The sequence below is a fragment of the Mytilus edulis genome, chromosome 1 (genome assembly GCF_963676685.1).
Source record: "Mytilus edulis chromosome 1, xbMytEdul2.2, whole genome shotgun sequence".
Classification (NCBI taxonomy): domain Eukaryota; kingdom Metazoa; phylum Mollusca; class Bivalvia; order Mytilida; family Mytilidae; genus Mytilus; species Mytilus edulis.
In genome coordinates this window covers 118,766,324-118,781,828 of record NC_092344.1, presented here as the reverse complement: position 1 = coordinate 118,781,828, position 15,505 = coordinate 118,766,324, and the positions used below count along the sequence as shown (strand labels likewise).

The following is a 15,505-nucleotide window of genomic DNA, read 5'->3' as shown; positions in this document are numbered from 1 at the left end:
AGTGACTGTAAGGTGCACATGTCTGAGACTGTCTGCCAGGAATCTTGTCATTATAGAGTGACTGTAAGGTGCACATGTATGAGACTGTCTGCCAGGAATCTTGTCATTATAGAGTGACTGTAAGGTGCACATGTTTGAGACTGTCTGCCAGGAATCTTGTCATTATAGAGTGACTGTAAGGTGCACATGTCTGAGACTGTCTGCCAGGAATCTTGTCATTATAGATTGACTGTAAGGTGCACATGTCTGAGACTGTCTGCCAGGAACATCCTGAGGTTTAATTTTTTGGACCAATGTTCATTGTTAAGTTTAATGATACTTTTAAAACCTTGATCTGAAAGACATGTATATAAAACATAAAATTGAGAGTCATTATTAGTAACACAAGCTAATCTGTTTTTCTGATCCACAAATAGTCATGATATATTCTTCACTTTAAATAGAATAGAAAGATTTGAAAAAATAAATTGTAAATCAACTGACTGACTTCTAAAATGTTTGCTTTATTGTATAGAACTACATATGCATTGACGGTCAATGGCATTGTATATATATATATATATATATTGGCTACAAAATTTAAGCTGTGGGCTACACTGCCAAAATTTTAACTGAATCCCATGTCATATGGTATAATTCATGTTAGTTGTTCTGTCATTTGAAGTCCAAGTTAAAATTTAGTTGTTTAAAGCCTATTCATAATGAGCAGGTTTTTTGGTTTATCTGGTAAAATTATGTCCCTTAGGGTGGAGATTGGGGGCCTTCCCCATCCTTAGTTCTGTTGACTAAATTTTTGTTTGTAATACTTAAACATGAAGTGGCTGAAATTATGTATTTTACTTGTTATATTTTTGCAGCTATTGAAACAGAGGTGCTGTAGTAAGAACTCCATAGACTTGAGTAACTTTCTCCTAACAAAAGGCTGGTGTAGTATTTATACAAGTGGAGATCAATGTGTTCATCATTTACAATTTGATGTTGTTACTATGGCAACTGAGTTCAAGGCAATACAAATAAATGCTGTACCTATTGTGCCGACTGCTTTATCTAAAAACCTCTCGGGACCAATGAGCATGAGTCATTTACAAGGAGAACCAAAAACAGGGTATGTATTAAAATTGTTAAACATGTATTATTTTCAATGAAAAATACTGAATATACATGATTTAAAAAAAAAAATCTTCAGTTTTTAGAAAGGTGTATATGTATCGCTTTTGTATTATACGGATGGTGTTTTTCAATGTTAATTATATCAATAGAATGCCGAATGCTTTTTGTAGATTTCATACATATGCATTGAATTCTTGATAATACAGTGTAGCTATAATAGTTCATGTAGTAAGCAGTTGAAGGACGCTTCCGGGGGCGGGAATTTCTCACTGCATTGAAGACCTGTTGGTGACCTTCTGCTGTTGTCTGCTCTATGGTCAGGTTGTTGTCTCTTTGACACATTCCCCATTTCCATTCTCAATTTTAGTACTTTCATTTTTCATAGATTCTAAATCTTGAATTGTTTTGTTTTCAGCTACTTAACCATGGATCATACCAGGAAAGTTCTGTTAGTGTTAGAGTCTGATCCAAAAGTGGCTAATTTACCGTTGGTTGGCATGTAAGTCAATTGTTGTTAAGAATGCTTGTGCCTCTGTTTCAAAATATCAAGCTTATAAAAGACTGTTATAAATTGATAGTATATGAATAACAGAACTTAAGAAGTAAAAAAAGATAACGGTCAGTGTGCTTGCTTTTGAGATATAAGCAATTGAAAATTTGCTGGGAACAGATTCACTCTAGATATTTCATATATTTAACAATAGCACCTTTTTTCATTCAAAAACTATGAAAAGATAAGGATTTCATAAGATTTTCGAAAAAATGCCTTTTTTAACTATATATTACAAAATAATGAAAGAGATTTGGGGCTAGCGGGTAAAATTTTAAATGGAACTACATGGATAAAACTAAGAGGATTTGTGATTATCTGGCGAAAGTAAAAACCAAGAGTAGCAAAAATCTTTTAACGTTGAAAACATGGGAAAAATGTATTGTAGTTTGTAAATAATATTTACTTGACTGCTAAGTGCACATGTTGTATAAGTGGACCAAAAAATGTACTAGAAGGATAATGATGAGCTCCTTTTTACTAATAATTTCATTTAGTATCAACCAGTTTAAGTTAACTATGTACATGATGAACCAACTCATTGAATAATGTTGAAGATCTTTTTGAAAAATAAATTGACAAATGAACCTTACTTCTAGATATTATAAATGCTATTGCAACTTATGAATGTAGGAATGGTTATTATTCTTCAACAGTTTCATTTTTAGAACAAGAATGTGCAAGCTTGTCAATAGTATCATGTGAAAGATATCCAAACATTGTGTTTTTTAATGTTTCAGATGGGTTAGTGGTGTTTCTTTTGTATACAGTCCATATATTTGGGCATGTTGTCTCAGATATCTACATAACGCAAGTCTTAATGACAGGTAAGTCCTCTGTTGTTAAAACTGTTCTATTTTATCATAATACAGTAGTTAGATAGATAAGTTAATACTGTTTGTCAATATTGGTAAATCATGCAATACAAGAATGAACACACAAAAACTACCATTGATCTTTAAAAAAAATCTATTTTTAAAAATCTATCTAAAGTAACTTAAACCAGACAAACAAAAAGATTCACTTACAATGACTGAATTAAACTGTCAATTGTTAAAAGGAAATTAAGAAATGCTCCTTTCATTTTCTGATTGATCACTATGAAGTTAACGTAACGGTACCCAAATTGCACCGAGTACCCAAATTGCACCTATTTAGCAAAAATAGCAGTGGACATCTTACAAGATTTCCTAGAGACTACACAATTTGTATTTTTATGATTTGATACTATGCACATCTTTCAACATAGGTGAAAATATTTAGATATGCACAAAACGCTCACAGTATTTATCAATAGATGAAGTGTTTACTGAAAAAGCAAAATGTACTGAAACGTCGCCATGCGACGTCATCAAAACGTCATCTTTTTAAAATGATCAAATACTATATGTTACAAGTACCCATTTAAAAAAAAATGAAGAGTAAGCATGGTCTTATATCCAATTGTTCAAAATATTTGAAGAAATTAAACAAAAGCTCTGTTATTCGACTTTTGACAATGCGAATTTAAGCATAGATGCAATTTGGGTACTCCTCATTTCAGAATCATTGATGGTTTGGAGGTCAGTTTAGCCCAATTTTTCTATGATTCCATATGGATTAAAAATCGAATTGGTATACCTATATAATAAAGAAGGATACGGCTACAAAATAAACACAGAATGGACATTATTGTCTTTATCATAAAAAAACGTAGGTGAAAAAACTGTCAAAATAGGTGCAATTTGGGTACCGTCACGTTAGTCATCAGAAATGATTATTTTAAAAGATGCAAGATGTCAAAGCCAAGCTATTAAATTTTACAAGTGAACTATGTTCCTTTTGTAGAGTTTAGCAATATCATGAATATTTTATATGATAAAAAGACATGGGGAGTAGTTGTAAGACATCCAAAGGTCCAGATATAGTCTTCAACAATAGACATGTCTTTAAAACATTTTGATACTGTGTAACCCTGTGACCATTTTACCAAAATTATTATAATTAAAATAACTTGTTTATCATTTAAACTGAGGGTAAAATAAATTAAAAAAAAGATGTGGTATGAGTGCCAATGAGACAACTCTCAATCCAAATCACAATGTTTAAAAAGTTAACTATTAAAGGTCACTACGGCCTTCAACATGGCTCACACAGAACAGCAAGCTATAAAAACCAAAAAATGACTAGTGTAAAACAGTTTGTACAGGAAAACCAACATTCTAATCTTTATAAAAATTGAGAAACAAGAAACACTTTATATGAACCACTTCAACAAACAATTACCACTGAACAACAGGCTTCTGACTTAGAACAGGTGCATACAAATGCAGCAGGTTAAAACAGACGTCTACGTTTACCCTAACCTGAGACAGTAGTGTAATGTTACATTAGCATAGTCAAAATTAATTGTACAACATGTACTTATAACATTTATGTTCTTTTGTTATTTAATTGTAGAATGTTCCTTTTGAATCTTTTCCATCATGTTTAAATTAAAGATAATAAGTATAGAAACATTATTATTGTAGAGTGTGTGTTCCTCCAGAGTCTTTCTTATTGGTGCTATATAACCCAATGCATTCTAAACCTGAGTTTTATGAGGTTGTCACATCTACTGGCAGTGGTCAGATGAACTTTGATCTCTTCAATGGGTATGAAGTGATCAATTTACCAAAGGTTAGCAGTAATTTGAATATTTTTGTCATTGGGTTTTTGTCTCTTTTAGTCATATCTCCATCTTTTATTTACACAAATAAAAGCCAATCTGATGTAGTCTATGTATCAAGTTCAACTAAATTGGAAAAAACAATCTTGAATTGAGATAAAGAAAATTACATAAAAAGAAAACAAAAAACTTTTTTGTTATATTATGAGAACTTTTAAAATAATCTTAAATTCTGGCAGTTTCAGCCTGTAGTGATACGGGTGCATTAAAATCTTGGAAGGTAGTTATGGTTAAACCAGTATTTAGCAATTAACCAAAATAAGCTTTTATGCTCATTAAACCCAGTGACACTGTGTGAACATACATATTTGGGGAAACAATTTGAATATGTGAATATACACAATTTATTGTGAAAACAATACTAAAATGTTTGTGAAATACAATTCTTGAAAATATGATGCCTTCAGATTGATGGGCATTTACTACCTTACATGTATGAATAGTACACAGAAACTTATAGTTATCTTTCCTACTGTGAAAACATAACATTATACTGAAGAAAAAACATTTTTTTATTTCAGACAATGACAAGTGGTAATCAGACGATAGAAATGGACATTGGTGCTGTTGACGGTGGACAGAAGAAAGAAAAATTTGATGGTGCTATACATTTGCTCAAAAGTCAGAAGTAAGTGTAGAGAATATGTTAAGTTTGTTTTAATGCCAGGAGTTACAGTTTAATTGGCTTACAACTGATGGTAATTTGGGAAAATGTGATTGTGACATACATGTACAATTGCTCAAAGTCAACGGCATGTTCAAAAAATTAAGCAAAATTTGTATGAAAATAAGTGGAGAATGTTATTTTCTGAATAGCTGCTGATAGTCTTTAAGTCAACTGGGGAATTTGACATTGTGATACATTTGGGTATATTTATTTTTTTTTAGTTAAAAAAAAAGGGGGGGGAATTTAAAGGCTTTTAAAAAACATTACATAAAAGTCAGGGGGAGACAATTGCCTGGCTTATCATATTCTTGTTAGATCAAACTCACTGTCATTTATGTAATTTACCATATTTAACATTTCAATACTATTATATTTACATTTTATAAGAGATTATTTGAGTTAAAACAATTAATAAGAATAAATTTAATGACACTTTGTTACAGATCCACCAGACAAGAAGATGTCCCTGTGTCGTCTGCTGTGTCAGTTCCTGATGAAATGACGCCAAGAAACATGCCAGCACCTCACAAGTCACAGGTATTTATAGAACTAAACTTTTTTACCTGGAAATTAAAAAATATTATGATAGATACATGTAGCACTGTATGAAAATACTACAGATTTTGTTTTACTTTACAGGTTTATTATGTTTTTTTTTTTTATCAAATGCAAATCATGCAACACCATGAACATCCCAATAAAAAGAACTCATACTCTGATATCAGTTACATGTAATTGTATGCAGCTTTACTATAATCACAATAACTAAACTTGCATTTTTATTTTTTCTTTAAAAATCACAATAATAATTGCACTCAGTAGTTTTTGAAATTAAATTATATCTATTCAATGAATAGTGATTTTATTATTTAACCAAGGAATTTTAAAAAGTGACTCCAATTTGTTATCTTTTTCCAGAAGGGTGGTAGGTCTCTCCTAGTACACAGAACTTCTTCCACCAATTAAAAGTGACCGCCACAATATGGCCCATAGTTCTGAAAGTGGCATTTCAACACCAACAATCAATCAAGCAAAAAACTAAATAGAACTTTTTCAATTATTTATTTAGTTTTTAATGTTAATAGTTTTCAATTCATCTAATTAGAATATCTGCTGTAATCATAAAATCAGATACCGCGATGTAAGTTTTACTGTATTAAAGCCTAAAATAATTTGTGAGTTCTTTTTTTTTTTTTTTTATTATTATAGGAAACAATGTTTTATGTATTCAGAAAATAAAACTCTTGAATGCATTATTTAAACAATGATGTTTTTTTGCAAACTTGTTAAAAAAAAAACAACTGTTGGAGCATTACTAAAATAAAAATGCCAGTTTCATCTATAAAATTGTATTATTTTTCCCCTCTTTTATCCAGCTTCCTGTGATGACATCAATGGTTCCTGAAGTCAGTTTATTATTTGGGGAGGACTCAGGAATATGTGTTAATCCAAAGAAACCAACAATAACTCAGGGAAAAGCGAATGGTGTTGCTCACATGACAGACTTTACACGGAGTAAATTAGCTCCTAACTTGCCAGTGCTACATGAACAACCAACTGTTCAACATTCTAATAGTGCTTCTGGATTTAATGCTCAACAAAATGTTCATCAACAGACTAATTTCCATAGTGGACGTCTTGCTAAACATTATATGAATTCTGTTCCAAAGCCTGATAATTCAGTCCAAACTTCTAATCAAGGTCATGGGATTCAAAGTAGAACTTCTCATTTGGATTCTTTAACTGAAAAAAGAACTTCAAATTCAAACCCTTTCAATCAAAATGTGGATCCTATGTTTCAAAATAGGAATTCTAATATGGATCCAAGATTTCAGAATCCAAATTTCGTGTATCAGAACATGTCTTCTCAACAAAACAATACACACAATAGAACAGAAATGAACTCAATGCAAAGAATGCTACCTCAAACTGTGCCAGGACAAGTGTTTCAACCCTATCCACAATATGTTACCCCAAACTATCCCTCTGTACCATATGGACAGCCATCACATGGGTATGTACCTACACAAGGAATGATGGGACCACCTCCACCACAACAAATTCCTACACAACATCAAATGCCTTATCCTTCTCAACAAGGTGTACCACAAGTATATAGACCAATTGGTCAACAGTATGTCAATAATCAGCAAGGAATGAACACTAATGTATACCAAACAGCACCAAATACACAACATAAGTTTGTACCTATCACATCACAAAATCAGCAAATTGATGTAGGAAATAGTGTGCAGAGAAATGTCCATCAAGATCAGCGACCTTCACCTCATGCTGACAGCAGTAAGTCTAGTGATGACAGTGGTTTGAGTGTCACACCGGAGAAGCAGATTCCTCCACCAAGACCAAGTAGTAAAAATAGTGCTACCATAGAGGAAGAGCCAGATTCTGTATTACAGAGTAAAAACATCAATTGGAATCAGGTGCCTCCAGAAGTTTATCAGCTTTTAATTCAACAGGATGCTCAGCTTAAAAAGTTACAGTCTCAGATACAAATGTTAATAACAAATCAGAGTAATTCCTCTCAGAACACCACAACAACGGAACTAGACACTCAAGTGACTTCTGTCAATAAAACTAACTCCACACATAATAACAGCAAAGCTGAAATGTGTTCTGTTGCTGTCAATACTACAGCATTCTCTCCTGACAAAGTTGCAAGCTGTCAGTCTGTCTCTCTACAGACAAGTCCCCAGAAACCAATGTCATCAAGGTCGAGTGAATCATCAGGTAACCATACACCAAGACAAGGATCACAGTGTAGTGGGGATGATGGTCGTACTCCAGCAGAGATACGGCATCGTGGGATACTTCCATTCAATAGTACCCACAAGGACGAGTTTGATTTAGATGCTTCACAAGATCTGTCAAGTGTAGTTAACAACATGGCACTCCATGACAAGACTATAGATAGTATACAGTCGGATATGATAGTTGATATGCCCAGCTATCATTCTTCTCCTACCAGGTAAGGCACTAAACAAGATAAAGCAATAATGTAGAGGATATTATTTTTTGGGTGTATCACAAGAGAACAGATTGTAATCAAGGGTAACTGTAAGTAGATCCTACAAAAACTTGATCGCACCTACATATATTTTACACTTACTGTGATAGTTCTTTTATTCGTGGTGAACCTATTTTCATGGTTTTCGTGAATGACGTTATCCATGAATTTAAGTGTTCTACAAATTAAAATAAGTGTTGTCCATATCAAGACATGTAGGTTTGACTACCAATAATATCTAGAGAATACATTGAATATCCGCAAATCTACTGAATTCACTATAAACTACACTCACTACAGGGAGATAACTCTGTAAAGTCAGCTAAACGTTTTAATTACGTTGTGTTGTAAAAGGAATATTAAGTTCTCAATGATAAAATTGGTGTTTGTCAAACTGCTATATAACCAGTGTTATTTTTCTGATAAAACGGTTGGTTCAAAATATTTGAAATTTTTATAGTTTTGTTAAAGGGTCATAGTAAATACTTTGACAAAATTTTATGAAGATTAAACGAGCCAAATTAATTTTAGTGAAAGTGTTGGGTACCACCTTAAATATCAGTTGATAATATATGTTTAAATATAGTTATATTGTCATTTTATGATGAGTTTATAATTGTAGATCATGTAGATATTGGATATTTGTGGGTTTTTTTCAGGTCTGAGAAATCTGGAGATACATTATGTAATTCGCAGGATACCCTTTCTAATTCTATTGATAAAAGTCCTACGAGTGCAAGTATGTGTGGTAGACAGGACGAAGAAGATTCAGGGGATGAACAGGACCCTGTGGACACAAACGATAAGGAATATTATGATAGATTAATGGTAAATATACAAAATAAGGGGGAAGGAATTAAACTGTTAGTGACATATGAGCATTTTAGCATAACCTTTATGAAACAGACCATAACTAATTTGGTATAAAAAAAAAACCAAAAAACAATGAATAGTTATTTTGTTATTAATGTCAACTGTGCAAGGGCTTTATAAAGGTCATAAAAAGTAAGTTAGTTAGAATAGTGTATTCTGTGTGTATTTACTTGTTTTTGTGGTAATACCTTTCATTATTACATGAATTTCATTGTTACTTTTATGTAGTTTTTTAAAATTTTTACTAATCTTCAAATATTGTAAATAACATTTTGTCTACCAAAGCAATGAAGGAACCAAAGCCTGTGTTATACAATGTATGTTGAATATAAATGCACAAGAAAATACATGTACATGTCTTAGGCCATCTTATCTATTCCACAACATAACACAATTAGTCTAGATCTTTAATATAATATACACATTTTGAGAGAGAAATGTAATAATTTGCAATAAAGTTCATATAAATAAAGAAAATTGTGTAGAAATCTTATTTATATGACTGGTTTTTATTTAATACAAAACATTTTATGCATGATTCGTTTTTTTTCAACTTTGATATATAAGGGGAGATAACTGAAATAACCTTAATACTGTTATTAAGGAATGTGTAAGGATTTAAACTTTTTGTTTTGCAGCGGGAAAAAAAGAAAATAAAAACACATGACACCAATTTTTATTTTTAATTGCTGAAAGCAATTTCTAAGAGCTATCTTCCCATTAATTATCTTAAAATTCAATTATTTTGTTTTCTTTCTATTACACAAAATTGGTTTTTCTTTGTATAGTCCTAAGCAATCTGACAATTTTGCTGACCTGTACCTAGACAAAAAAGCTCCAGGAACCACAATTTTGATTTCCTTCTTGAAAAAAAACAACTTGATATATACTTTTTTGGCAAATTATTGGTAAATTACTAATTTGAATTTAGACTCCTGATCTATATTTATTGTGATTTTGTGATATTTTTCCAGAATAACATTCAAGTACTGCTGCATCAGCAAGATTCAGAATCACCACTAGGAGACCAAACAGACACACTACAAAATGATACGCTACAACAAAGTATTATGTTAGGCCAATACATCAACTCTATACAACACAGGTAAGGGCCACCACCGCAAACAAAATTTTGTGTCGTATAATGGTATCATGTCGTCGTTGTCTGCGTGGTCCGAAGAGGCATTGAGTTTCTGGACAATATCTAAAGATTTAGTAAATGGATCTCTTTAAATTTTTACCAGAAGGTTCAATACCACTAAAGGAAGGTTGGGATTGATTATTGGGGTTATGGTTCCAATAGTTTAGGAATAAGGGGCCAAAAAGGGTGCCCAAAATTAGCTTTTTTGTAGTTTTCAAACAATAACTTGTGTTTAAATGGATGAATCTCTCTGAAAATATACAACAAGTTTCCATACCATTAAGGGATGGTTAGTAATGACTTTGGGGGGTTATGGCTCTAAATGTTTTTGAATTAGGGGGAAAAAAAAGGGAATAAGTTGCAAAAAAAGGGGGGAAACTAGGTTTTTCTGCTCAATGGACAATTAAGACAATTTAAATGCAGTGTAAGGGAAGTAATTTCAAAACAGTTAACATACAATGTTTGCTATGTTCGGATTTACCTCCCTTACCCTACTTGTAAATAATGTATAAAGAAATGTCAGGTTTTGGACTTATTGCAAAAAAAAGGGGGGTGGTTGTAGTTTTCAATTTTTTTTCCAAATTTCTCAAATTCCAAATTTTGAAAAGTTTGAAGAAGAAATCTTTAATTGCACAATATTGCATAATAGATTTGTAAGATCTTGACATTTGTTTTGTGTCAGAAACTCATATTATGTCAAGAATTTGATCACAATCCAAATTCAGAGCTGTATCAAGCTTGAATGTTGTGTCCATACTTTCCCCATCTGTTCAGGGTTTGACCTCTGCGGTCGTATAAAGCTGCGCCCTGCGAAGCACGTGGTTGTTATAGATTTATATCCCTTGGACATGAACATAATATTCATAATTGATATTGTAAGTGCTCTTGAGCAAACATATTAATGGGATGTTGAATGAATTTCGGTCAAAGGTTAACATCAAGCATATAATTTATCGGCTTAGGTTAAAATCGGTGCCTTTCAGACATGTTGTTAGTCTATTTTTTATACGACCGCAAAAATTGAAAGTTTTTTGGTCGTATATTGGTATCACGTTGGCGTCGTCGTCGTCAGAAGACATTTGGTTTTCACACTCTAACTTTAGTAAAAGTAAATAGAAAATCTATGAAATTTAAACACAAGGTTTATGACCTTAAAAGGAAGGTTGGGATTGATTTTGGGTGTTTTGGTCCCAACAGTTTAGGAATTGGGGGCCAAAAAGGGCCCAAATAAGCATTTTTCTTGGTTTTCGCACAATAACTAGAAATCTATGAAATTTTAACATAAGGTTTATGACCACAAAAGGAAGGTTGGGATTGATTTTGGGAGTTTTAGTCCCAACAGTTTAGGAATTAGGGGCCAATAACAGGTCCCAAATAAGCATTTTTCTTCGTTTTTGCACAATAACTTTAGTATAAGTGAATAGAAATCTATGAAATTTTAACACAAGGTTTATGACCACAAAAGGAAGGTTTGGATTGATTTTGGGAGTTTTGGTCCCAACAAATTAGGGGCCAAAAGGGTCCAAAATTTAACTTTGTTTGATTTCATCAAAAAATGAATTATTGGGGTTCTTTGATATGCCAAATCTAACCGTGTATTCAGATTCTTAATTTTTAACCAGATTTTTGTGACAAAAATGATAAAACAGATAATTTTTTGGTCAGGTAAATTAATCAATGAGTGATATATTTCTCCTAGAAGAAATTTAAAGGTCCTGGTGAATAAACTATACAGAGAACAATACCTGTTGTATTTGTTAGATGGGACAATAGAACTGCCAAAAGTTTAAATCGACAGGTAACTTGCAGGTGAATCTATGGAAAACTATCATAGGGTTCGCTATAAGTTTAAGTTCTTAGACCACATTCATTCTGTGTCAGAAACCTATGTTGTGTCAACTATTTAATCACAATCCAAATTCAGAGCTGTATCAAGCTTAAATGTTGTGTCCATACTTGCCCCAACTGTTCAGGGTTCGAACTCTACAGTCATATAAAGCTGCGCCCTGCAGAGCATCTGGTTTAGTCATGCTTATGGTTCTTGAAAATGAAAATAATATAAAAAAAAAATTGTCATTGCAGGTATTCTCCTGCTAACAGTTTTTATTGAATTTAAATGAAACTCATATGAAAGATTAACATCAGAAATTTCTGGATGAATTTGAAAATAATTGCATTTTAAATATTTTTTTAAAACCATAAAACATGAGTGGGAACTGAATAAATTACAGATTACGTTTTGTTGTTTATACAAGCCTTTATTCGGTAATCAGGAATTTAATTGATCTGTTACACCTGTGTTGCTGTATAAAGTTAATGAAAGCATCAACAGGGGAAAAAAATCATAATAATAATTTTTAAATTTTTTATCTTATAGGTCTGGAAATGCAAGTCGAACACCGCTTGAGACAACATTTATACCAAAAATCAATTATATGTCCATGATGTTTGATTCAGACTCCGACTGTTCTATGGAAATAAATGCTATGGCCATGAAATACTTGAAGGACGAACAACTCACTCAGATGACAAAATTACAAACTAAAGCAAAATTAGGTGGTAACAACAGCCATCAACGTGTAGCCATGTTACGCCATATTTTATCAGACGACAAAGAAGCTACGCCAAATGTTACTACCATGGGAATGTCCCCAAATGACATGACATTTGCAACAAGAAAATACATGGAGAAACATGGACTGATAAACGGTGATTCAAGGAATACAACTGCAGATAGTACTGAAAATGATAGTTACCAACTACAATTAAATTTTAGTACAATAACTGGTAGATCTGAATCTCCGGTACAGCTGACACAAGATGTTATACACAACACAGGCAATGACAGCTATAAAACACCCACACGACAAACTGTCAGCAGTCGACTTGTGGGTAGTCCTTTAATAGATAGTCAAAATGTCACAAACACTCCTTCAGGTAATCGCAACAGGACTGCTTCTGTAAATAGTGGAAATATAACTAATAAAACTAATAGTCCTTTTGTTAACAGTAAAACAAATAGTCCATTTGGTAATAGTCAAGCAAAATATTCTGTTCCGAACAGTCAAACAAATAGTCCCTTTATGAACAGTCAAAGTCCTTATAATAACAGTCATCAAAAGACTTCAGAAAAACTTGGAAGAATGAACTATCATTTTACTCCATCACCAGGGATGCAAGGTTCCCCTCACATGACCAAAGAAAGACCAAATATGTTGGAAGACAGACAAGATGTATTTGATCATAGAGGTCTAGCTGAAAACCAAATGGACCACCATAGACAGGAAAACCAATATAAACATTTGTATACAGATGATGATGATAAAATATTAGATATTACAAGATTAAGAATGTTACCAAAATTATTATAGCAAAAATTTAATTAGGAAAAACAGCAAAAGGTTTTATTTAGATTTTGTATTAGTAAAAGGGCATATTTATTTATTTATTTTATTGTTTTATTTAGATGTAAAAATATCTTTTATTTTATCTGTGATATTAGTTCTGATATTAGAACTTGTAAATTTGTGACAAACACTTGTTCTGTACAGAAATTGCACTTTGATGGGTTTTTAAAAAGCCTTGTATCATATGACTTACCATGGAACTGTGATAGTATTGAGATTTAATCTTGTTTATGTATCATGTGTTTTAATTGTTTTTATTTATTTTACTAGTACAAATGTATCAAAGTAAAATAGCATTATAAAGTAATCTTATTTGATAGCCAAAAACACACATTAACTGTTTCCTTCGGGTCATCTTAAAATTTTGTAAATTTTAGTTCTTTAAATTTAAAGAAAAGATACAGAATATAAAAATTGCAACAAATTTACTGATCCCAATTGTTAGCCTCTTTTTTTTTACAACTGTTAAACTTGACCCTCCCCCCCCCCCCCCCCCCCCAAAAAAAAACCTGTTTGCCACTTTATGTTGACATTATTTATTTATAGTTTAATACAGGTAAACCACTAGTTTGGTAGTTCAGTCTTATAGTTTAGTTTTATGCTAATTAAGAATTATAAAAAAACATTTAGTTCATATATAAATTAGTTTATTTTCAATGAAATTTTTTATAATCATTAGCCTATAAACCATCCTCAATAATGATCCTTTAAACATACTATGCATTTTCTCCTCATAATTTATATATGACTTTATAGTAAACATTAGAATAAGAAGATGTGGTATGATTTTCAATGATACAACTATCCACAAGAGACTTAATTACATAGGAAGTAGCAACCATACAGCCATTCTAACAATGAGCAACCCATAAAAAAATCCGCTAGTATTAAATGGCCTAACATGACAGGATGAGGCTGGTGAATCATGTTTGCTTGCCCCAACCCTTGGAAAGTAGGATAATAGCATATCATAAGACTAGTGGTTACTGTATTGTCAAAACAAACTGATGTTTACAGAATGTTTTTCACAGCAGGAAAATCTTTCAAATTGGAAACATTACTCCTCAAATACTGGTATTGAAATTTATGAAAAAAATAATTTTCTTGAAATAATATCTAAGTGTAATTTATTCAGTCTTTTTGATTAATTTAAAGTTGAAGCACAAAGGGCATACACATATCATTATAATTTTGTGTGATTGAATGTAGGTGTCAGGGTATGTTTGCTGTTTTAAACTTGGTTACATAATTATTTTTTTTTAGATTTGTTTTTTTGCAATTTTTAGTGACAAATAATAAGTTTCATCAGATTGCATTTGAAAACAAAACAAAACTAAAAATAATCTTTTGAGCACATACAAAATGAAATTTAAAAAATATTGTTAAAGCAGGAACAAATGCTGTACTAATTTTTCTCGCATTTGAGATTTAAGGGCATTATTTTACTCATCGACTAAAACTTCTCTGTCTACCATAAATCAGAACAACAACAAATTGAATGTGACCTTTTCAGGTTGTAGTTTTCCCATTGGTATGTCTAGAAAGAATTTATTTGTTTTGTGTTTGGTATATTTGAGTATTTCTTTAGTTTTTGAATGGCATAATTGAATTGTTGGATATTAATGTCACAAATTCTACTCCTACTTGCTATTTTATTAAAAAGGTACAAATCAATATTTGAGAAACAAAGACTTTTAATAAGTGAACAAGTACATTTGTTTTATTGATCAGTTTACAGCTGTTACCTCTCTATATTTTTTACCACCTGTTTAAGATAGAATCTACCTTTATTATATGTACTTTAACCTGCCGTATGATAGAAAGTTAGAGAACTCAGAAAGTTGATGTTTTACATGGCTGTATGTTTTGTAGTCTTTTAACCTGACGTATGATAGAAAATTAGAGAAAGTTGATGTTTTACATGGCTGTATGTTAGAAAACTGATAATCTTATTATATGTCATATTGTTATATAATGCATTTTATTTATTTTAGAAATATAAAGCAGAATAAAATTTAAACTATT

At 31.7% G+C, this 15,505-nt stretch overlaps 1 protein-coding gene across 1 annotated transcript in view; it reads left to right on the top strand.

Moving 5' to 3' along the window:
• LOC139503142 (SCL-interrupting locus protein homolog) overlaps nt 1-15,505 on the top strand; it is a 24,365-nt gene extending 8,860 nt beyond the window's left edge. Inside the window, exons 7-16 of the mRNA XM_071292875.1 lie at nt 858-1,105; nt 1,526-1,609; nt 2,401-2,487; nt 4,171-4,318; nt 4,889-4,995; nt 5,478-5,571; nt 6,411-8,020; nt 8,719-8,887; nt 9,907-10,037; nt 12,451-15,505. Coding sequence (XP_071148976.1) covers nt 858-1,105; nt 1,526-1,609; nt 2,401-2,487; nt 4,171-4,318; nt 4,889-4,995; nt 5,478-5,571; nt 6,411-8,020; nt 8,719-8,887; nt 9,907-10,037; nt 12,451-13,444 — 3,672 coding nt within the window. The 3' untranslated portion in view covers nt 13,445-15,505. The remainder of the gene's footprint in view (nt 1-857; nt 1,106-1,525; nt 1,610-2,400; nt 2,488-4,170; nt 4,319-4,888; nt 4,996-5,477; nt 5,572-6,410; nt 8,021-8,718; nt 8,888-9,906; nt 10,038-12,450) is intronic.